At 35.1% G+C, this 24,579-nt stretch overlaps 1 protein-coding gene across 2 annotated transcripts in view; it reads right to left on the reverse strand.

Moving 5' to 3' along the window:
* LOC118184877 (uncharacterized) overlaps positions 1 to 24,579 on the reverse strand; it is a 75,895-nt gene that overhangs the window by 41,074 nt on the left and 10,242 nt on the right. For both annotated transcript variants that reach the window (XM_035354604.2, XM_085824254.1), the window contains exons 2-3: positions 5,642 to 5,686; positions 3,327 to 3,450 (exon numbers count right to left, since the gene is read on the reverse strand). In XM_035354604.2, the coding sequence (XP_035210495.1) occupies positions 3,327 to 3,450; positions 5,642 to 5,686 (169 nt within the window). The remainder of the gene's footprint in view (positions 1 to 3,326; positions 3,451 to 5,641; positions 5,687 to 24,579) is intronic.

Here is a 24,579-nt window from a genome sequence, read left to right on the forward strand (position 1 = left end):
GTTTCCAATGGCGGTCTCCTCTATTTGCCTCTTTAGGCATGACCGGGGCAGGGGCACCTGAATCTGCTCCTTTTCTTCATTTTGGGCAGCCTCCTTGGCAAGAGCTGCTTCATTTCACCGAAATATAACAGACATCCCGCTCTAGGTCTTCACAATCTCCATTGCAACTTCGACAAGCCACCTCCATCAACTGATTATATTGCATACACGGATGGCGAAATAAGGTAGGATGTGGTGTCACCATAAAAACAAAAACAGGCCTCCACTCCGAATGGCAAGGTTACCTTCGGCCGCATCCCGCGAACGGGCTGGCTGCATGAGTGGTTTCGTGGTTTTCCTCATGTGTAACGTGTATACGAGCCAGTTTCCCTTAGAAAGTCCTCCACGAAGGCATCCCTCCTCTTAGGCAGATAGCCCTCGAGGCTTTGCCGTAATTAAATAACCTAACCTAACCTTCGGCCGCAAAACAGCGTACATCAAGCAGAGCTCATAGTCATACTAAACAGTATTATGCTACTTAGTTTACTTAAAAACAGATACTATCCACGTAATCACCGACAATCGGTGCCATCAAACAACAGCACAGAAATTCTCCAATAGCCCGGCAAATTCAAGACATCATAAGCACAAGTAATAAAAAATTTGTCCTGTCATGTACCAGAGGACACAACACCTGTGAAGGCAATGAAAGGGCCGATTTTCTAGCAAAACAGGCAGCTCTAGAACAAACAGGATCTCAACTTAATATCCCATGGCCTAAATCAACACTAAAATCAGCACTAAAGTACAAACTAAAAACAAATGGCGAATGAAAAGTGGCAACGTCAATGGGAACAAGAACCACAAGGACGACGTACATTCGAACTGCTACCCAAGGCTGATGAAAATACCACAAAATCTACCTACTTCTTCACCGAGTACATCTCGGGTCATGGTCCCTTCCCCAAGTATTTTTATGATCGTAATATGGCTACGTCGGATAGATGCATAAGAGGACACTCTGCACATTACATGTTTCAGTGTCCGCTAACGTCAGCCCATTACATTCGCCATCCCACCGATACTGGAATAGAATTTAGAAGATTCATCATTAAGCACTGTTAAGTTTTCCAAAACATAAAAAAATATTTTTGATTTCCTACACCACCAAGGACTGGACCTGTGTCATCCATAGCTTACAACCCCAAAAAAATCCTCCAAGTTCAGAAAATGCAACAAAAAGAATATCCACTCTCACCCCCATACTATACAGGAGTACCTTTAGAAAACACACTTAAATATCTCCCATTTATTGAGACAACCATGACTTTTCTCATACTACTCAAACTATGAACTATGAACTACTTCATGCTGTGCAATGTGCGACAGATACACCAGTATTACGTACTCAACACTATGTACCATGAAATGAATTCATAAACTGTATGCTGAACTATGAACTGTGAACCATTCAACAAAAAAAAAAAAAAAAAAAAAAAAAAACGAAACAAATAACGAACTACGTACTATAATCACTCCCCCAGCCAATAAAGCTCCAAACCGAAACACAAAAGAATTATGTATATATATCTGTAAATAACTTATTATTGTATTTATCCATCCAACTGCAAAGTTCCCGTGTAAAGTACATCTTAGACAATATTGTCTGCAATGCAAATTATGCACCATTAATATATAACTGTGTATTATGAATGCTGCAATGTAAACAAATGCCCGAGCATGGCGTTAGCGTGCCCTATCAAGGTGCACTTCCATAGATGGTTAGTGCAGTGGGGCGATACCAGTTTTTCCCATGGCAATGTTTTGGTGCCCCCTGTACTCCTCTATCTGTCTGTCTGTAAAATGCATACGCTAAAATGGACAACATCTTAATTTTTTATACTTGTACATTTAAATAAATATTGCTGCCCAGTAGTTAGTGACGAAAGTTGTAACAAATCACGAAACTGTTGAAGCAGGAAGGTGTAAGGAGCAAAAAATATCAACAGAATTCGAATTCTCGATTTGTTTTAGGCTCCTCACGTGCTATCTACTTAGCCGCGGTTGCTTATTCTATTAGTTCCCAAAACAGGCTCTGTTTCGTTCTTGTTAGATTTTCCTTCTAATAATCGAGTGGATCAGGTCATCTTTACAGTACAGTCATCATGCTGTGTACACTGGAATTGAAAATTAGTAAAGTCTTGCTTTCTCTAGTAATTTTGCTACGGAAATAACTAAACAGAAGCTTATCTAACGAATATTTAGCTTGTACATTTTAGTGACTTTGATGTTTTATGAGTATATAATAAAGCATTTTCTTCTCTCTGTGCATATACTGGCTTAACACAGAGCAGAGATTTCTTCCTGTATTTTAAAGTAGGCACAAATTTAGATTTTTCCGCTGTAAAATCACAGTTGTTTTCGTCGGAGAAATTTCGGATATAAAGTTTAAACTTTGTATTTGGTAGGTGATTTAATTTACATCTAAAATAGTAGGCTTTCGATCTTTCGGAAATTTTCAGGTAAAAGACAAATGCCTTGAGCCACACTTGTCACACCTTGGATTGTTTTTAGATGTTTCAGATTTGCTAGCTCTTGCGTTTATTACTGTTACTCCAACTATTAGTCTGGTTAATAATTATTTTTGACTATTTCTTGTGCTTGGTAATTCTGTTTTGGTGTTTTACGCACAGGCCGACCAGCGGCCGGAGCGGTAAATTTGCTGAATACTGGTAGTTCGAGCTGGAAGAATCGAATCGTGGCGAACGGGCTTGCTGCAAAGTTGATTTTCATGGTTTTCTTGGTGTGTAGTGTGGATAAGAGGCAAGTTTCCTAAAAACATCCGTTACGAAGACATCGCTACCCCATAAGCAGATAACCCTCGACTTTATTTGCCTTAAAAGCGAGTAAATTTAACCTGTTTCACGCACTTTTGCTACTACTTGGCTTCCAAAAGCAGACTTCAGTAGTAAACCTTCCAACTTTTAGAAAGAGCCTAGTTCACATGTCATTACGATTATTTCTAAAGAAAGATATGAAATTAATATTAGTTAATTAAAATTGATTATAACCATTTAGCAAAGTTCTCATTTTCCTAAATGGTTGGTTTATTTGATTATGGCAAAGCAATTGAAAACTATCCGACTAAGAGGAAGGATGCTTTCGTTTAGGACTTTCTAAAGCAAACTGGCTCGGTTTCCAACCCGTTCACCGGGATTTTAGTGACCCCATGTTCACCATCTAGGATGTATTTAAAATAAAAACATGAAATTCAGAACATAAAACGCAATATTAAATTCTACCCCACCTTGTACCATGCTAGTTGTACACAATAAAAAATACCATACCTACATAGTCTAAAAGTTCCATCTCCTGACTCATAATAAGCGAAAGATCTTGTTCTGTGAGGGCATTCAATAAGATTGCAGCTTTCTATTTCATATCCTTCAACAAGAAATAAAACCAAGGAGGCTAGAAATACAAAAGAAATTTCTAATATTAAATAATAACTTATTCTCAAGTTCAATTTTATTGCAATTTTCTTAGATTTTTTTCCTAAATCTAAAGGATTCGTGAACATTTGATATACTGGGGGCCTTCGACTTTAATTAGACCACATAACTGTTTCCTGAAAATGTATGCAAATGCTGAATGTTCGAAAGCAGAGTGATGGGGGGGAATTAAAAATTGCTTCTGGAATATTTATTTATCAATATTATTTATTTATCATTAAACGGAATTAAGTTAACGAAGCGTGTTTAGGTGTTTCCTTTATAAACGTCTCAAGTTAGTTGAATACCAATCATCAAACTCTCCTTCCTCACTTTCACTGTGTACTTCATTTAACTCTTGTTGCTCAATTAAGTATTCATTTGACCGAAATGAGATTCAATAAACTCATTAACTTCATTGTTGACAATTCTTCATTGTTGACGTCCAAGCTTAATTTATTCGTTAGGCTAAGAAATTCTTCAGAATTTCACTCATAATTGTTTCCAGGAACCTTTCGTCGTTGACTCTTTTTTTTTTTTTTTTTTTTCCAGTATAGAATCTCTAATGTTATTTATTGGGTTCCATATTTTATAAACTTCAAAAATTCTCTTAATATAGACTGGCTTTCCCTAACAGTTGCCCTGATGGTCCGATTCATTATTGTCCTCATATATTATTGTTTCAAAGAAGCTATCACTGTCTGATCTATGGGCTGCATGAGGCTGAACCATTCATTTCCAGGTATAAATACAGCAGGGACTTTGAGAGTTCTGGAGCACAGATTAATAATGTTTTAACCTGTGAATTTTTATCTTTATACTACTGCTTAATGATATACTACTGCCTGCACGAAATGAAAAGTGAATAAATCTATAAATATTAACGCAGTAATTAGCTTAACAGCTTACCATGTTTACTTTCTGAAGGCTTAAGAAAATGCTTGCGCCATTACGTTTTAAGTTTTGTACAACTATACGTCATTAACATGTATTAACATTTATTGTTCATGTCATTAACATATATTAACTCGCATAGAGCCCCACTTATATCAACATGTAAGTATAAGGAATCGAGGGCAGGTTTTGCAATATCGGGGAGGGGACAAATGTCTTTAAAAAAATTGAATTTTTAAAAATGTGAGAAATAATGAATTGTGTCAAAATGGAATGTGCAAAAATTGAAATCCGCTTATATATATTTATTAGGAGTTTACCTTCACAATAACATTTTTTTTGATGTCCTGAGAAAATGTAATTATTTTAATTTTAAAATACACATAGAAATTATTTTATTTTAATTTAAAATATTAATATGTTATAAATTCAAAAAGCTAAAAAAATTCACTATTTGGTACTTTTCCGTTTCGCCAAGTAGACTTTATTGGCGAAAACACACAGTATACACATAAAAAGTGTTGATAAATGTTAGTTCTAAGAATTTTTTTATTTTGAAGGTATAAACATTTTAATGTCGTTTAAAATTTTGTAAAAAAGCCAATAAATTTGTAAAAAGACATTAATTTAAGAATTTACTATGCTTTCATCCTACAACATCCTGATTCGGCGATTCGTATCACGTGATCCCAAGTGATCTCATCTCACACGTAAACTACACTACAGAAATCTAATTCTCTCAGTAATTACCTACATTAATTTCAAGTTAAATCTTAATTTGGAATTCAAGTTTAAATGCAAGAATTATTTCAATTCGTACGAATAGCTTACTCAGAAATTAAAACCGCAGTGCTTTACTTCGCTAGTGCATTCTCATTAAAATGGATGAATTTAACCCTTGGCTTTGCCTTTTCTATATTTTCGCCATCGGGTGAGCGGTGTGATCGCATCCTAATTAACTTAATTACCTCCCGCGAATGGCTTTAGAGCATAAAATTGAACTATCTGGTAAAACTTCTATGTAATTGTATGCCAGTATTGAAAGAAACAATCAATCTGATAAGAAATGGTTGCGACTTGTTTTGAAAATGTAAAAGTTAAAGTAAAAGGTTAAGGTTTCTAGCGAGAATATTTCGTTTAGCATCGGTTGTACCATTACTGGCGACTTTATTGCTTGCGCCGGCAAAACGGAAAAGTACCGACTATTTTAGTAATTTAAAATCATTTAAAAATACATTCTGTATATATAATTCAAGAATTAAAAAATTTTTACTTACTAGTTAAAATGAAAGATAAAGAGACCAACGTCTTCCCACAGTCATCTGCAATACAAATTTGAAGTTTCAGCTTCCAAAACAAAAGCTGAATATGCTATAGTTATATGAAATTGTGTTAAATATTACTCACAGTCACATTTTTAAAAAGGAACTCATTGTAAAGAATAGGAATGGGTATTTTTGGTGTCAGTGAAAGACCTATCTAAATAATTACGAATAAACGAAACATATATAATACCACAGATTCAAGAACAGAAGATTTCAGAACTTCTATTTACAAAGTTAAAATAGTGGTCCGATACTGTCAATACAGATCTTAGAAGTGCGTTAAACTCACATATAATATGCAAAATATTTCTAAATTATCATTTCCACAGTATTTATTTAAATATAACACATTGAAGACATTTTCTTGCAACACTTATAAAATGTATCGCAATTTGATGATTTCTATTTTCCATTCCACCTAATATAATCTTAGAGAAATTCGAAGATGTTGGGTGACATATTTAAAAAGATCAAATGAAAGAAAATATCGTTGGCATTGTTTTAATACACTGTGCGGTTCAGGAGATGCCCTATTTCAAAATCCTGTGATGCCACTTCTGGCCAGGCGAATGAAGGAACACAATTATGAAGTCATGGGCCACCAGTCTGGAAGAATGAAATATATTTACAGACAACATTCAACAGCACCAGATATGTGGGGGAAATTCGCTTGGACATGGAATAAATGGAAGTACAGTAAGACCCCGCTTAACGCGGGAGATACGTTCTATCGAAGTAGAGCGTAATGCGAAACAGCGCTAAGCGAGGCTATCTGAACATGTAAATAATGGGGTTAGGGGAAGACGGATAAAAAATGGTTAGGCATTAAATTTAATAATGTTTTTTTTAATAAAAATAAAATCAAACATTTATTTCTTACAAAAATAAAAACAATATAAACGCATATACTTTTAAAAACAAATAAAATTCTCAGTCAGATCATTCAGTCTATTCTGGGTTTCCAATTTTCTGCCTTTTTGTTAAGAAGGCATTATGATAGATTGGCTTAATGGCATATTGCTTTCAATTTCGTCGTCAATCCATATAGACAGTCGTTTTTCCATTTCCTCTATAATGTTATTTCTAGAATTCTAGTTGCAGAGCTTGACGTAGTTGCAGTTGCCGATGACAGTATTTTTTCTTTATTCTTAAGAATTGTCTTTATTGTGTAAGTTGCCAAAATCAATGCAGCGCTAATTTGAGATTGACGTTCACCAGAATCTAATCTTCTAATCACTTGCATTTGAGTTTCCAGTGAAATGCTTTTTCTGGTTGCTTTCTTTTCTTGTTTTTTATTATCACCCATGATAAAAACTAAAGATCATAATATTTGTCACTGTATTAATCGTTATAGTATTATACAAACTTACAATAATGTCAACAAATGTTGTTTCAAATGATAAAAAGCAAGAAACACAACTACACTGTTTCGGATATGTTATTTGGAAACCTAGCGCTGCGCACAATTTCGGAGAATCCCCGGGTTGAAATAAAAGAGCGCTAAACCGAAACAGCGCTAAACGAAACAGCGTTAAGCAGAGTCTTACTGTACACGTGTATAGTTTAAGAGATTTTCGTGTTGCCATAAATGTGATTAAGGTACGAAAGCATTGCCAGTTTAGCAAACAGGAAGACTCCCGCGAAAACAAGGTTTTCTGAAATAAATTCAAGAGGAAGGTTTTTTGGAAAGACATAAGATAATGCCAACATTTTATACTTTGCATAATGAAAAGTGCAATACGTATTACAATAGCATAATACATATTATGCATTACTGAACCATGCAAATATTAAGACAGTACGTACCTACCGATGTCGCGTGCTTTGTTTGCTTTGTTATATATGATATACTTCACCAAAAATGCTTAAATTTCTAATATTGACGTAAGTTTGAATATTACGTATTAGATTTTGAACTGTTTGACACGTTCACAGATTTTCTGGTGTCATCCGAATACTGACGATATTCAAGCGCTCGTTGTACGTGACTTTTCAGAAGTCAAAGGATTTCATGTTTGGCAATCTACAAACAGAAACGTCATCACCGAGAATAAGTTACGGATATAATATTCATTTACATTTTACTAATATTTACACACACACACAAAAAAAAAAAAAAAAAAAAAAAAAAAAACTGAAATGTTTCAGATTTTAAATTACGTCCAAAGGGGCGTTTTTCAACATTTTGTGTGTTACCTTTCTTTATTAAATATCATGTTCCTCGCACTTAAACCATAAGATCCAGTGCAATAGCAATATCGCAAAATAGTTTTAAAACGAGCATATCTTTAGAATTTCCGATACAGAGACTCACGCGCTGGAGATAAAAATGTTTTTTCTGCACAACGTTGCCATTGCTCGCTTTGAAATCCTTGAGTTTGTTAATCAAAAATTCGTCAAAGTTTTAAAAAATAGGAAATCGATCATAAAACAAATTTCAAATTTTAAATTTGGTCTTCCACATGCTCATATTCGTTGGAGGATTACGTTATTCAAAATTCGATGACTCTATGTACCGTTGTTTTATCACAATACGAGAAATATACATACATTTATGCAGATTTTTCATTATTTAATTTCTTCAAATATAATGCAGGACTCTAACATTTTGTGGCAACAGTTTGAAAAGTGAACCGACATTTATCCGTCCGACGCAAAATGCCAAAACGAAACTAATAGTCCTTCGGGATTCAAATCCCTTTGGACTAAAAAAAAAAAAAAAAACGAATAAACGGTTAACATTTACATATTAAAAAAAGTTTTAAATAGATTACAATTTCTAATGCGAAGAATGTAAATTGCTTTTGAGATAATATTTCATCATACTGGAGTTAGAAATTAGTACTTCTTACCATTAAAGTTGTTTGCAAATGGTCATCTGTTAACAATAATTTGAATTGCGATTTTATATACTTCATTTTCGAAAATGTCTTTTCGCTTTGGTAAAGTATTCCCAGTACAGATATCCATCCCAGTGCATATGATTTGATTTTAATTGGGAGTGTTTATCTTCCGAAAGATGTTTATAAAATTGTGTTAAATCCTTTTTTTTTTTTTTTAATATTATTTTAAACATATCATCAATTTTGCAAATTAATCGCTTTCAGTTGAAAGTCTGAAGGTGTAAATTTTTTTGGGAAATGGGGATTTCGCTAACATTTGAAATTTTTAGAGCATGAAAAATGGTCAAATTTGTTTAATATTATTTGCATTTCAAACAGCACAAATTTTCAGCCATATGCCATTACGATAGAATACGCTTCACATACGAGTAATGTTTTCCTCTGTAATTTTAAACTGAATTCGTTGAGCTATCCTACGACATCTGTGGCAAATGCTAATTTCTGTAGCTATTCCCAGTTCGATAATGAAGTTTGTGTACATTTTTCTCATATCTAAGGAAAAAATATAATACTTCCCGCAGTTCGAAGAATCTCAAACAAAACTTTCCCATTACTGATCCACCGCAGAGTTGTACCAATAAGGAAAGTCAAGATATTCAGCTTCGATCTCTAATAAAAATTCACGAAACTGGCGATGGTGAAGTAACGAAAGCGAATAAAATTTACTACTGATATAGCTGGTTCAATACGACAGATTGAAGCGTTTATCACAAAGAACTTGCTAGTGAATAACACAATGGAATTACCAGTTTTTAACCATTTTTTAGCAACTTCACAAGCCTTAAAAATTTGTCCAACTAATCCTTTCTCCATTCCAAACATATTTTTGCCACCATCAGTTCTGACACATTTTAACCGATTCCATTATAAATTGTACTGTGTTAACGTTTCCTCGACTTCCTTGAAGATATCTTCACCTTTAGTTGTTTCACGCAGATTATTCATTGAAACTAATTCGCCAGTCACTTAATTCAGCATTGACCCTTCTTATAAACGCCACTAATTGGGCAGCATCAGTAATTATCTGTCGACCCATCAATAGCCAACGAAAACCATTTGAATTTTTTTGCCTTGTCTGTTACTTGACACTTGATGTTGGCTCCCACTGTCCTCAAGTCTTCTAACAGTTGTTCTCGCGCAAAAACTGACAGATCGAAACATACCTCTTTTTTCTGAAGACATTTATTCGGCTGGCACAAGCAAATATGGTTTAATTAATTCGCCATCGGGAAATGCCTCTCGTGGATAAAATACGAGCTATTCGTAAGCTGATTTTAATAACTGCTTCATAAGACTTTTTATGGTACTTTTCCGTTTCGCCGGCGCAAATCTCGCCAAGCAGACTTTGTATGGCGACAGCATAGAGTATGCACATAAAAAATGTTAAGAAATGTTAGTTCTAAGAATTTTTTATTTTGAAGGCATAAACATTTTAATATGGTTCAAAATTTTGTAAAAAGCTAGTAAATAAAGACAAGAAATTTGTAAAAACACATTAATTTAAAATTTACTATGCTTTCATGGTTCAACATCCCGATTCGCCGGTTTCTATCACGTGACCCCAAGTGATCTCATCTCGCGTAAACTACGCTACAAAAAAACGAATTCTCTCAGTAATTATCTACATTAATTTCAAATTAAATCTTAATATAGAATACAAGTTTAAATGCAAGAATTATTTCAACTCGTACGAATAGCTTACTCAGAAATTATGTAAAACCGCCTTGCTTTACTTCGCTAGTGCATTCTCATTAGAATTGTTGAATTTAACCCTTGATTTTGCCTTTTCTATATTTTCGGCTTCGGGTGTGATTGCATCCTAATTAACTTAATTACCGCGAATGGTCTTAGGGCATAAAATTTAGCTATCTAGGTAAAAATTTTATGCAATTGCATGCCAGTATTGAAAGAAACAATCAATCTTATAAGAAATGGCTGCGACTTGTTTTGAAAATGAAGCGTAAAAGGTTACTAGCGAAGATATTCCGTTTGGCATCAGTTGTACCATTATTGGCGACTTTATCGTTTGCGCCGGCAAAACGGAAAAGTACCCTTTTTATTTTCACAATAAATTGTATTGTGATGACGCATTTATTTTAAACATTCCAATTTTAATCATCGTTCATTTGCTGCGAATTTTGAATACCATGCTGCGTGCTTAGTTTGTCAATGACGAAGTATATTGTAGTGTTTTCGCACAGCTATTATGTCGTTGCATGTTGTCATTTTATTCAATAAATAATTTTCACTCTATTCTGCTATAAAAGCACGCTATTCTATATTATTATATTATATTATATTATATTATATTATTCTGCTATAAAGCTACTTTTCTCTTCTTATATGAATTCGAGAGTGACATAGTAACGGTAGATTATGAATACAATAAAAAGAACAAAATATCTCAAAGTACCTCGACAAATGATACCACGCGCACTGCTGTAGTAAACTATCAACACGGGCTTGGGGTACACAATGCACAATCACTCGCCTGTTGGGAGTGCTTTTAAAAACCACGACAGGGACATGAAAATACGAGAGTAGTGCCACTTGCGGTCTTATTTACAATTTATCAACTCAACTATCAGCCGTCGCGTCATTACGCGCAATTTAAATTTATTTTTCATGTAAAAACAATAAAACTGACTGACTGATAACTTATAGCCAGAATACCACTGAGATCAGTAGTTTATCTGGCTCAATCAAATTTATGCCGGATGGGCACAATAACATAGAATTATCTTCACATACTGTCCGCAGTAAGGAGGAGAAAGACGGATAAAGAATAGGAAGACCAGCAACGCAAGAGCTCACCGGCCCGGTAAAGGCGTGACTAAGTGGGAGTCATAAAATGAGTGTAGAATGTGAATAAAATTAGTGAATTTAAGAAATACACAGTACAATAAATGAGTAAGATACAAAATTAAGAATGCTAATAGACACATTGGGTACATTTTTTACAGGTGGGCACTAGGTGGGAAAGTTCGGGTTCCTGATAAGGTGGGCCGCAAGTGGGCGCAGTTTGGCGTCCTCATTCAATATTTCGTAGGTAAAGATATCAAAATTTCTCTTATGGTCACAGTTCAGAGCTTTCGTGAAGAATTTCCTGTTGATCTTATTCAGGTGCTCTTCTAGAGTGTCCAGTTTTAAGTCACAGTGCAGTGTAGCATTGCTCACAAAAAAGTGAGCATGGGTGATAAGCCTTAAGACTTTGTTTTGCATGATTTGAAGTCTTTTTATATCCTCCTTGGTAGCCGTGCACCAGGCCGGCGACGCATAAGTCATCAATGGCCTAATTGCCGTGATATAAACTAGCCTCTTTTTCCTGAGGTCTAAGCTAGAATAATTACCCAATATGGGGATGAGACTATTTACAACAGTGAAAATTTTTCTTCTGACCTCTGTTGGTTACAGCCGAAAACATCGCGGATGAAAATGTCGCGGAGAAAACAACGCAAGGCGAAAACGTCGTGATACAAAACATCGTGGGAGAAAACATCGCAAAGAGAAAACATCGCAGTTCTAAAACATCGTGATACAAAATATCGTCGTCGAAAATAAAGCGGTTCAAAAACTCCGCAGTTTAAAAACATCGTCGTCGAAAATATCGCGGTAAAAAATAAAGTATCGACAAATCATCGCATGACCATAACATCGTAGGCATGCTTTTTCAGGCTTTAATAATTGTAAATGGATATTTTCATAATGATTTGTGAGCGCAAGATAGAAAGAAGGATAATCTTTACTTTCGTATTTTTTATTAACTAATAAATTTTTGCTGAAAGAGTAAGAAGGAAATTTAAGCATAGAAAATTAAGGCAACTTATAGCACTTAATAGAATTTTAAACTGACATAGTTAACTAACAAAGGTCATTAATAAATCATTTTTATAAAGTTTTTACTGGTATTTTTTCACTAAATATATTATTCACTATACTTTTCCACTAAAGGTATAATCTAAAAATGTTTAGAAAAAGGAAGCTACGTAACTGCATGACCTTATCCATAAAAAATTGCTAATTATGAGATTGTTTTCTTCACTTTTGTCAATCTAACACTCTTATTATGAAAATTATTTCTTGTTCTGCTTCAGTTTACTCTTAAGTATTAAGTTTCCTTCTTACTTTTTCAGCAAAAATTTATTAGTTAATAAAAAATATGAAAGTAAAAGTTATCTTTCTTTCCATATCGCGATCACAAATCATTATGGGAATATCCATTTACAATTATTAAAGCCTGAAAAAAGCAGGTCTGCGATGTTATTGTCCTGCGATGATTTGTCGATACTTTATTTTTTACCGCGATGCTTTTAAACTGCGAAGTTTTTGAACCGCTTTATTTTCGACGACGATATTTTGTACCACGATGTTTTAGAACTGCGATGTTTTCTCTTTGCGATGTTTTCTCCCACGATGTTTTCTCCCACGATGTTTTGTAGCACGACGTTTTCGCCTTGCGTTGTTTTCTCCGCGACGTTTTCGCCCGCGATGATTTTGCCGCGATGTTATCGGCGGACACCCCTCTGTTATATGATCTCCCCATTTTAATCTTTCATTTAGCATTACTCCTAAATATTTCGCCTTACTAACTCTAGGAATCTCTTCAGAGAATAAGAAGAGCTTGCTATTAATAGTCAACTATGTATTTTTCCTCCTTATCAATAATAATTGCGACTTGCTGGCATTAATAGCAATTCTCCAAGTCTTACACCACTTTTCTACCACTGGTAGAAGCTCCTGTAATTTCTTGATTGCATGGTGTGCGTTTGCGGACTTTACGGCTAATGCCGTATCGTCCGCATAGCACCCAAAAAAGTAATTTCTGCCGATGTGGAAAGTCATGAACATAAAATAAATACAGGACGGGCCCTAAAATGGACCCCTGTGGGACTCCTGCATTCATGGTGCGTAAACAAAACAATAAAATCCCGCGGGCCCAGATTAAAAACAAGCGGCGGGTCGGATTTTGTCCGCAAGCCGTAACTTGTCGACCCCTGGCTTAGAAGATGGCATCGTTCAGATAGTGTAGAAGACCACGTGAATACGCTCAGTAAATTGCTCTGTAGTGTTCAAGGTTTCTTTGTACATGACTACTTGCATATGGCATCAAAAGTTCATATCTGTTGGATTTGAGTCTGGTTGGTTGTAGTGAACACGGATTTTTGAAATCGCATGTCTCTAGAACGAAGCGGTATACCGAAATCATTTCAACATATTTTCGTTTCCTTTAACATTCCGAATTTGCCAAATAATGCAGTCTCATTTTTGAGGATATCCTATACATCAATAAGGTAACTGTTCTCAAACATTTTTGAGCCGATGGACACGTTTAAAATAAATCGATCGTACCGCGGGTATCATCATCTTTAATCTACAACTGACCGTAATTAAAAATAATCTACAAAAATTATCGTCTATCAGTATAGTTATTAATCAGATTCTTCTCAAAATTTTTCTTTAAAAGATTTCACATTAATTTTTTTTGATATAAAGGAGAAAATCTGAAAGAAGCATGAGTAATAATTTTATATTGCATAACCGATTTAAGAGATACATAGCTATGCAATATCTTAATCACATGACTACTGGTAGCTTGACGTCAGAGGTATGTTCTCCGACTGAGTGGATAGCCTATCTGCAAGCATCAATCAAGTGGCTTGCCAGAAGATTTGATTCCCCGGCAAATTAATACTCTATGGCAGGGGTTCTCAATCGGTGGTATGCAAGAGAAAAAAAGGTGGTACGCAAAAGAAGGAAAGTATTTTTTACTAATAAATTCAAAAATTAAAACCCTGACATCTTGATTGAGTTTTTCTCCAACACTTGTAAGTTTTTCAAACTTACCACCAAATATTATCGCCATGTATTAAATTTAAGGGAACTAAATAATGAAGAATCTGCTTGAATGCATGTATGTTTCTCGCACTGTGAAAAAACAAAGGTATCTACAGCCATCAGATTTTAAATAACGTAGTCTTCCAACCGAACATGGCCACTTGGAAGCCCGAATTTTGAATTTGTTTTATCATTTATTTCAAATTTTGCACATCTTTAACGAATTTTTGATTAACAAACTCAAGGATTCACAGCGAGCAATGGAAACACTGAACGAATGAACAAAAAGTAACTATCTCCATCGCGCGAGACTGTTTATCGGAAATTTTAAAGATATTGTTACGTTTTTCATATTCTTCTGATTCTGACACCAGTTGTTGCGTTATTTTCTTCCTTCACGTTTGTACGGGGTTCGTGTGGATTTGGAGTGAATAACGACGACACTTTATGAAGTATCGAAACACACTTTATTTATCCAATATTAATCAGGACAGCTCTAATAACACGTTTTACAATCATCGATGAACTACAGTCAAAAGTCGTTAATCCGGACTCGTCTCGTCGGGACTTCGGTTATTCCGGATTATAGATCATCAGTTTAAATCTGGTAAGATGACATGTAGAAATTATAAAATTAAAAATACGAAACCGTAATTTATGAAAGAAAGAACAATTATGATCTAAAGGGTATCAAAATTTACAAAAAAAAAGCTTAATATTTATTTGTTTACTTTATTAAACATTTCTTTCAATGTAAGTTGTTTAAGTTGCTTCGTTTTTTATGTGATAATACATTCTCTTTAATTCTATAAACAGACATAATTTCTTGTTCAGTTACAAAGTTCCGCTGTTCAAATCCCATAATTGCTGTGTCGAGAATACCGACTAATTTGTCAATCGAAATTTTTTCGTTTTCAATAACCTCTGTGTCACTTTCTTCACTATCGGAAGCGAATTATAATGACGAGGAATTTGATTTAAATCATATCAAAGACGGAGTACATCGAGATGAAATACTACATTTAGTAAGGAATTACAAGCCCAATAAAATAAAAACATCTGCCCTGAAGATAAGGATAGTGCTGACAGACCAACTTCCAATTCATTGCGCGTCGCGGCGTTAAAGATAAACAAAGTTTAGATAAAAAAAAAGGTTAAAGTTTAGATAAACAAAGGATATGCCTTTATCCATTTTTTGCAGCAATTCCACTTTTGTTTAATGGACTTCGAAATATACTTTCGCTTTGTAGATCCTTTACATATTAGTAAATATATATCAGAAATTCTATTTGACATAATCGAAAGTTCAAGCTTACTTTTATAAAATTGCTCTAACAGTCTGCAAAAAATAATAAGCCGAATCCAATTCGAAGATTAAGGAACAATGCAATCTGCAACATTAGCTGAATTAGATAATTTTAGCTTAGCTTATACCGTCCGTTATACATTAAACGCGCATTCGTAAACGTATTTTGCGCACGCGCGTATTCGCAGCCGTAAAGGTCTTACGCGCATGTGTCAACTCCTCGACGCATGCGCAGAAAGTTTGTAGCTTTGAGGTCCGGATTATAGATCATTCCGGATTATAGGTGTCCAAATTAACGACTTTTGACTGTACTATAAACACGCTGACACGATCAGCGACACAGCCTTTAGGTTATCAGGCTATCACGGTGGAGACAGCTTCCTGCAAAGCACTCGACTCTGGAGTACAGCTCCCGACTCTGCTTGGTCATTCTCGGAACTCTCGAGACTCTCCACGCTACAACTCGCGATGCACTCGATGACACACGAGCACAGCTCCTGACTCTTCGGTTCAGTCTTTCCCGGAGCTCAACACGCTCTCTCGACGACGCACTAACCGCGATACACTAACAGACTCCTTCAGTGGACTCGACGACCCACTCGCTGCCTGGCTGTCAACTCGATCGACTCCGCAGAGATTGACTCGCTAGACGAGGCACACACACTCTCGATTAGAGACACCCTCTTCCTCTCGAAGAAGCATACTTGCTGACTGCAGACCAGCACGGTTTATATAGCTTTCGGCTTGTGTTTGGGAACATTCTGGACTAAACCGGTAAGAATTCGTTCCAGAAGGCTCTCCAACCGTCCATCGTAAATCGCCGATTTTATCGCCAAATGTGGCAACTCTGCCTTCACTTGCCATTTTATGGCAACCCTAAAACTGCTTTGCGGGGAAGCCATCTCAGCGCGCCTGTACATTTCGTAACAATATGTTTTTCTTTTAAATATTTTGTGATATTGCTGTTGAATTGAATTTTATGGTTTAATTGGGAAGAACACGATATTTAATAAATAAAGGTGACGTACAAAACGTTAAAAAACACCCCTTCAGGCGTAATTTAAAATCTGAAAGCTTTCAGAATATTTTTTTTTAAATATTTCTATTCAGTAATTGAAAAATAATCATAGTAAAATGTAGTGGTGGTCCTAAAAGTTTTGAATTTTTGTTTAGATGGTACGCGTTAGTCAAAAGGTTGAGATCCGCTGAATCGTCTATCAGTATAGCTATCAATCAGATGCTTCTCAAAATTTCTCTTTAAAAGATTTCATATTAAGATTTTTTTTCCTTCTATATAAACGAAAAAATCTGAAAGAAGCCAGAGTAATAATTGTATATTGCATAACTGATTTAAGATATGTATAACATAGCTATGCGATATCAATCACATGGCTACTGGTAGCACGGTGTCAGAGGTATGTTTTACGACTGGTGGATAGCGTATCTGCAAGCATCAATTAAGTGGCTTGCCAGAAGATTTGATTTTCTGGCAAGTTATTTGCTCTACGGGACATTATCAAACAACATTATCACAACAGAGATACCACACAATTGAAGAATTAAAAGATATTATTAATATAAGCATTAACAAAAATCACAAAACCTATGACGAGTATAAAAAATTGCAAAATATTACGTCACATCTTATTGTACAGCGTTAGTTTTATACTATAATATATTGACACGCTAATTGTTTAAATATAAGCTACCAGCCAATGTTAAGCATCTGAAGTGATACATAGACGACAAATGAACATCTGCGCACAGAACGTGGGAGATAACAAGATTTTCGGATTACCCTACACTTATAAGATTTCTAGCTTACTGTATGTAGAGCTGGCACTTTGAGTGCGCGGGCTTCCCTAAACTTATTAAACTGTGTATTAACTGTGTAAACTCTCTAAACTTATTAAGCTATATAAATTCTCTAAACTTATTAAACTATGTAAACTCTCTAAACTTATTCAACTGTGTACTTATGCGTTCGTAATGCACTGAATGCACACAGAACCAATAATACCTTCATATTATTTATTTTTACCTAAAAAACGTTTTACAACTTTGGAACTTTCCAAACTCGTACAACTCTTATCAGTATCACATGATAAGAGTTGCACTCGTACAACTCTTATCAGTATCACAGACCACAGTCAGTAGTTACACTATAACCCCTTGGACAGTTAAACACAGCCTAATGGAAAGTTAACCTAAAAGACGAAGTTCGTACGGAGATCTCAATATTCAAATACGCAATTTGGCAACGGTGAAACATCTCAAGAAATTCACCAGAATTCAAATACGTCCCTTGGCAACGGTCCCCAAGTTCAGAAATTCTCCAGAATTCAATTACGCAATGTGGCAACGGCGAAACATCTCATGAACTTCTCCAGAAATCAAATACGCAACGGAAACAGGGACCGAACAAAAATTTCGCCAAACGGTCGCCAAATTTGGTGACTTTTGGCAATTTCTTCCAGATTTGGGGAGAAATTATCTTAAGCGAAACGCATTGTCAATAAGTCAGACGCCTTCAAATTGTTGTACTGTTCATTTTTAGAAATATAATTCTAGGGCATTTAGATTTACGTTCAGAGGCATTTCTGATTAAATGCTTTCATCTCTTTCCTTTTTAGAATTTAGTTGCATAACGTTTGTGATAACTCATTTAATATTAAGTTAAGGAATGATGAAAGGGAATTTTAATTTATAACATGAATATAGAAACCTTAAGGCAAAGCAACTCGAAGCCTTTAGAAAGCGATGCCTTCACATAGGATTTTATCTGCATGCATCTACATCATGCATAAGGTAAACAACGAAAATGCCTATGTAGCCAATCCATTCACAGGGATTCGAATCCGTGTCGGACTACAAGCGTAATAAACTTACTGCTCGGCCGCTAGTTAGCCTGATAAACTAATCATCAAATTCGATAGTAACGCCTTTCGAGAGAGTCAGAATTAAATCTCTCTTCTTGGATATATTTCAATTAATAATATGTAATTTTTCATACTGCTAAATTTTAAAGCGGTTAACAGCTCTCACAAAAATGTTTAACATACCTCTGTACGTGTTTGCTTATGCTTGTGGTGTCCTGAACTGAACTACAAGTTCATATTGTTTCTTATACAGAAAATAACAACCTTAACTCCAAAAGTATAAGGCCCACCAGCGGCCGAGCGGTAAAGTCGCTGAACACTGGTAGTTCGGTCCGAGGTTCGAATCCCGCGAACGGGCTGGCTGCATGGGCGTTTTCGTGGTTTTCCCCATGTGTAACGTGTATACGAGCCAGTTTCCCTTAGAAAGTCCTCCACGAAAGGCATCCCTCCCCTTAGGCAGATAGCCCTAGTGTGCTTTGCCATAATTAAATACACCACACCACACCAAAAGTATAAAATTCTCTAATCCATCTTATTTCTTCTCGGCAATTCTATAATGTTTCCAAGTGATATTACTATGCGAAAAAAAAGATTTAGATCATTTTTGTTCGTGTCGTTTAGAAACGGGGAAAAAAATTGCAACTTTAACGTCTTTAAAACGGGCTTACGTTTTCGATGCAAGTGAAGCAGTGCACAATACAGCTTGAACAAAAACTTAAGTACTGTCCTGCGTATTATCAGTTTGATTCCTTAACGTGTTTCGCTTCAAATCTTTGGCAGTCCGATTCCAGAATTTTTGCCATCAAAGTATAGTCTCAGTTTCTGAATTTAAAAAAAAAAAAAAAAAAAAAAAAAAATCTTTCTTCCTGCTCAGCTGATATAGAAAGATATTTAGACGAGTTAAAGCTAGCGTTTTTCATAGCAGGATATTTGAATATAAAACATCTCCGAAGCACAATATTTTATCATGGATTACACATGGAGTTACATATACATGAAATCCAAGGGCGTTGTAACGTGCACATGAGAAAAAATGATAACCAATTAACTCTCCACAGCCATTTTCTTAATTAAGCCCAGATGTAATTAATGTCAATTAATGTTCGCATTAGCTGATTTTAAAGCATGAATGACTTCATAAATGTTTAATGAATGGACTACGAAACGAGATAACGAATGGAATGAAATGATGACAACACCGCGTCTCCCGAAAATATACTAATTTTGCATTCTTTTTTTTTTTTTTTTTTTTTTTCCAAATGTTAAGCAAACATCACGCCTCATTTTAACCGTGTGGCAAGCGATTATTAAAGTGATGAAAACTACATATATAATGTCACCATGAGGGATGAATGCTAGAATACCTAACAACATAAACAATATGGATTCAAAGTATAAATGAATTAGAAGGAAGTTCTTGATACTCTGCCACCTATTGAACATGTCTTAGAACCCTGTTTTAAAGAAAACAACAATATACGACTGACTTTATACGAGCCTTTAATAAATTATGAGACAGAAAGCTGAAGAAGTTGAAACATTCTCAACTTAAACGAATTGGGAAATATCTGAAGCTTCCGTCGATATCGATTTAAAAATTTCAATCCTGAAGACGTAGGAAGAATCTTGAAGTCTCTTTATCAAACAAATTTAAGAGCAGCCCAAATGCTAAATTTTCCGAAGATGGTGATAAACTTGATGAGGAGTTGGGGATTATTGCTGAAATAAGGAAAGAAAATATTCCGTATGTTAAAATTAGAGGTATAACAACGGCTGGATCATTTCTAAGAGCCACTATAAATATGAACAGTTTATGAACATACTTTTATGTAAAAACTGTAAGGAATCTGTTATATATTTTTTAGCTTTCACTTCCAGCTAAAATCTTAGAAGTTGGTAATTGTATATTTCTAACATATTCCGTTAAATAATTTAGAACGGCTTTACATTTTTCAGCAATGTATTTTTCATCGTTTAATGGTGTCAAAATAACCGCAAACAAATCTGAACAAACCTGGATTTTTTAACTTAAGACAAGCTCATAAGGACCTAAACTTTAACCCAGTTTTTCCCCAGAGAGATATCGCTCCTGCAAATCAGCACATCCCCCTCGATTCGATTTATTAGATTATGGAAGAATATATTAGGATTTTCTAAAGGAAAATACTTTTCAGTGGAAGAATTTCTAATCCATCTTACGTTGCACATGAAGAAAAACACGGAAACGTCTATGTTACTTTCCTTTTCGCTGTTATTTGAAACCTGGACCAAACTACCATTCGCCTTGAAAAACGTATCTACTTGATGCGAAAATAAGAAAAACAGCAACCAAGAAACAGAAAATTAAACAAGCATTGAATGCAGTTAGGACTCTGAAAGGTTAGTTGGGATTATTCCGTATACGGCAAAGCACACAAGAGGTATTTGCCTAAGGAGAGAAATGGCATCCTGGAGGATTTTCTAAAGAAATGTGGCTCGTTACACATGAGGAAAACCTCGAAAACCAGCCATACAGCAAGCTTGTTCGCATACGTTCGACCCCAGGACGAACTACCAGTTGTCAGCAGTCTTTAATCGCCTGGCCACTGTTGTTGCGGGACACAAAGGAGTGCAATATTGTTTGTAGATGCGGCAATATTATTGAAGGATTATTACAAGAGGAAAACATCTGTATCGCTACACTCAAAATTATGAGAACAGGAATCGGAAATTTTGACTAGGATGCGCTACATACTACTACATAACTATATAAACGCTACATACTCTTGCATAACTACTACTACATAATTACATAAACGCTACATAACTTCATAAACTACATTTGCAGTTACAAGATAAAATAAAAATACATACAAAGATCATCCCAACATCAAAATTCGAGAATCTTATAGCGTTCTTACCCAACCATCAACTTTCATGAGGTCTTTCGGCCCAACAGACTTCTATCCTCTCATATACTTCCCTTACACCATTAGCATCGCGTGCATCCGCCATCCACTACGTGGTTTATATTCGTTAATGCCGGTTATATCCAGCATTTATTAAACGCGTCGAATGCTTGCTAGATACGAGTAAAGCGTATTTATTATCAATCTTTTTTGTGAAGCGTATTTAAATGTAAAAGAATTAATCGGCAGTAAAATTACATACAGAAAAATAAAGAGAACCAAACTGCTAAATTGTTACGTCCAGAAGGCAATTAATTCCAACTGTTTGAAATATCAATAGCGATTTAAGTTTTGCCCTCATTGAAACAAATATTAAAATTTTAGCGAAGAAAAAAAGAGTACATCTGATGAACGAGACTTACTCGGAAAGCTGCAATGAAAATAAATGATATGTAAATACAACACATAAAAAAAGTTTATTATGCGCTGAGTACCTCAGAATCTGAAGAAAGTGATGATGTTCATCGAAAGACTTTACTGCAATAATTAAAGATTTTACATAACAGCAATCGGCTATTCAAGCAAAAGTAAATTCTTCTTCGGGAACATACGTTAATGGCTTGCAGACAGCGTTCATTCTTCCGCCTTCGAGAGAACATTATTGCTAACATACATATACCCTAGCCGGATTTGACAAATCAAACCCAACGAATCATTATACCATCCAGAATGGTATTTCACTGTATGAGTACACTGAAAATACTCTACTCGGCAAAGTCTTTTTAATTCGCTTTTTGTTTGGATATTTTGAGGAAAGAACTTTTAATTCATAGCACTTTGCAGCTTTGTCATTGTTACAATGATAGTCACGACATACCAAGTTACACATTTATAAAACCACATTGCATTCCATGCTCAGTTATGCAGGACCTGTTTGGGCATATTCTTGAAAAACGAACCAAAACCAACTTCAGACTATGCAGGATTGCATCCTCAGACAAATCGCCTGCTACTAGTGTCGGTTTGTCAGGAATAATGTAATCCATGAAGAATTGGGCATAGCACAATTTAGTGCCTATTTCAATCACTTGGCACACAGTTTCCACTTGAATTTCAGGAACTATAAGAACTCCATCATTATTATCTACTACTACGATTACAATTCTCGTAATTATGCGAAGCGACCAATGGTTATCTTAAGTAAAAATAATTTATGTATACTTCTGTTTGTTTCTGTGTTTCGTTTTCTGCATTATACAAATTTTGTAGCATTCCTTATTGCTTCTGTATTAATGTACTGTGAATGTTGCTTAAAATTTTCCCACTTGCTTGTGTAGCTATGTGCTTTGATTTGTACTGAAAGAACTTTTAGCGGTAACCTCATGTTATCAGCTTATCATCACCTGTTAAATTTTATGCGAGCGCCAATGTCCTTATATTTCGTTAATTCTCAAGTTAACTCCTTACCATCAACAATTATTCAGACGGTACAATATTCCGTAATAATCAGTCAGTTTCGATGGATCTTGGACTTCCAGTCCGAACCCTCCGGTACGCATATTTCACAAGTGCACATCTGTGTAGCCACCGAGGGAGTGGCTTCTAGGATGGACCAATGAGAATCCAGTAATATTTCTGTCATGTCACACGACCTTTCGCGTGCTTTAGTATTTAAGCAAGATGGTCGGAAAATAATTAAAATATCGTCGATTACTTCTGAAACTTTTCATTGCGAAGTTAGATCAAATATAGGCAATTATGAAGATTTCACTACCTGGTTGAAATAAATACAAACACATGTTGGATACTTCGCAAAAATATCGATGTGAAATATTACTTAATAAGTGGTAAATAAGATGAAGAAAGAAATATGTGATAAATATCTGAGCCCAAATGCAATCTTTACATAAGACTATGCGTATGAGAAAAATATTTACACCAATTATAAATGTAAATAGAAGTCAGCACTTTTTTTATTGCAGTCTATATGAAAAAGATGTTCTATAATAATAACCAATGCAGAATTTTTATTCAAAGTGAACTTTACTAATTTGCATTCGTATACATTTAGTGCTTTAGATTTCATATTTAATAAATGTTCACTCTTAAATGTACTGCCTACACAAGAAATGCTCATCAAACAGAGTGAATTTATCGTATTCACAACGAGTATATTCAATTTATTCACTTATAATTTTTAATGTTAACAATGGATATAATCAGATCATATGTATTCTGAATCTTACACTTTAAAAATCAAAAGACTGAAATAAGAAAACACTAGATTCATTGTAACACTTTCAGTCATTCTCAGCTCAATTAAAAAAAAATATACACTTGAATTTTCTTAATCCACATAATATGCCGTGAACATCAATCCTAATATTATGCGTGAAAAAAATCGCGAAAGTGAAATGTCAGCGATTAATCAAACTCAGAAAATGTAAGCACTACGAGATTTTCCACTGTTACGCCATATATTTATAACTGCGAAACGAATGCAAATTATAACGTAAACAACATATGCTCACATGCACGAAGATTTAGCGTCACAAGAGCAATAGCAGCTCATTGGTCCATTTTCGAAACCCCTCCCTCAGTGGCTACGCTGATGTGCACTTGTGAAATATGCCTCCGGTACTAATGTACTACTTCTACTCGCAGATGTGACAGAACTATCTCAGAGAACTTATTCTTTGTATACGGTCTCGGTTAATTTGACGATAATATATAAAAAATAGTACTGGAAGTTAATATTTAATCACTCCTTTACTCCTTGATATACCCTTTAGGGTCCTTGACCCAGGCACCCTGGTGTTACACCGCTTCTAAGTAGTAGTAGTTAAGTGCGATGACGATATACCCTTTCAAAATACTGCTTGAACGAAATCATTTTTCTTCTGCTTGTATACATCTGTTGTACATTTACACTAAAATTGCCTTATTAAACCTAATTCTTCCCCTTCTTCCATGAGCATTGCATTCCATTACCGATTGCTCAAAGTAGCTTTTCTTGATTCTATCTAACAGTTCTAAAACACTTGAAAGTCAAGTGGGTGCCTAAAAGTTCTAGAAAGAA

The sequence above is a fragment of the Stegodyphus dumicola genome, chromosome 9, assembly GCF_044657685.1.
Source record: "Stegodyphus dumicola isolate Sdum_Otavi_A_Nest chromosome 9, ASM4465768v1".
Classification (NCBI taxonomy): domain Eukaryota; kingdom Metazoa; phylum Arthropoda; class Arachnida; order Araneae; family Eresidae; genus Stegodyphus; species Stegodyphus dumicola.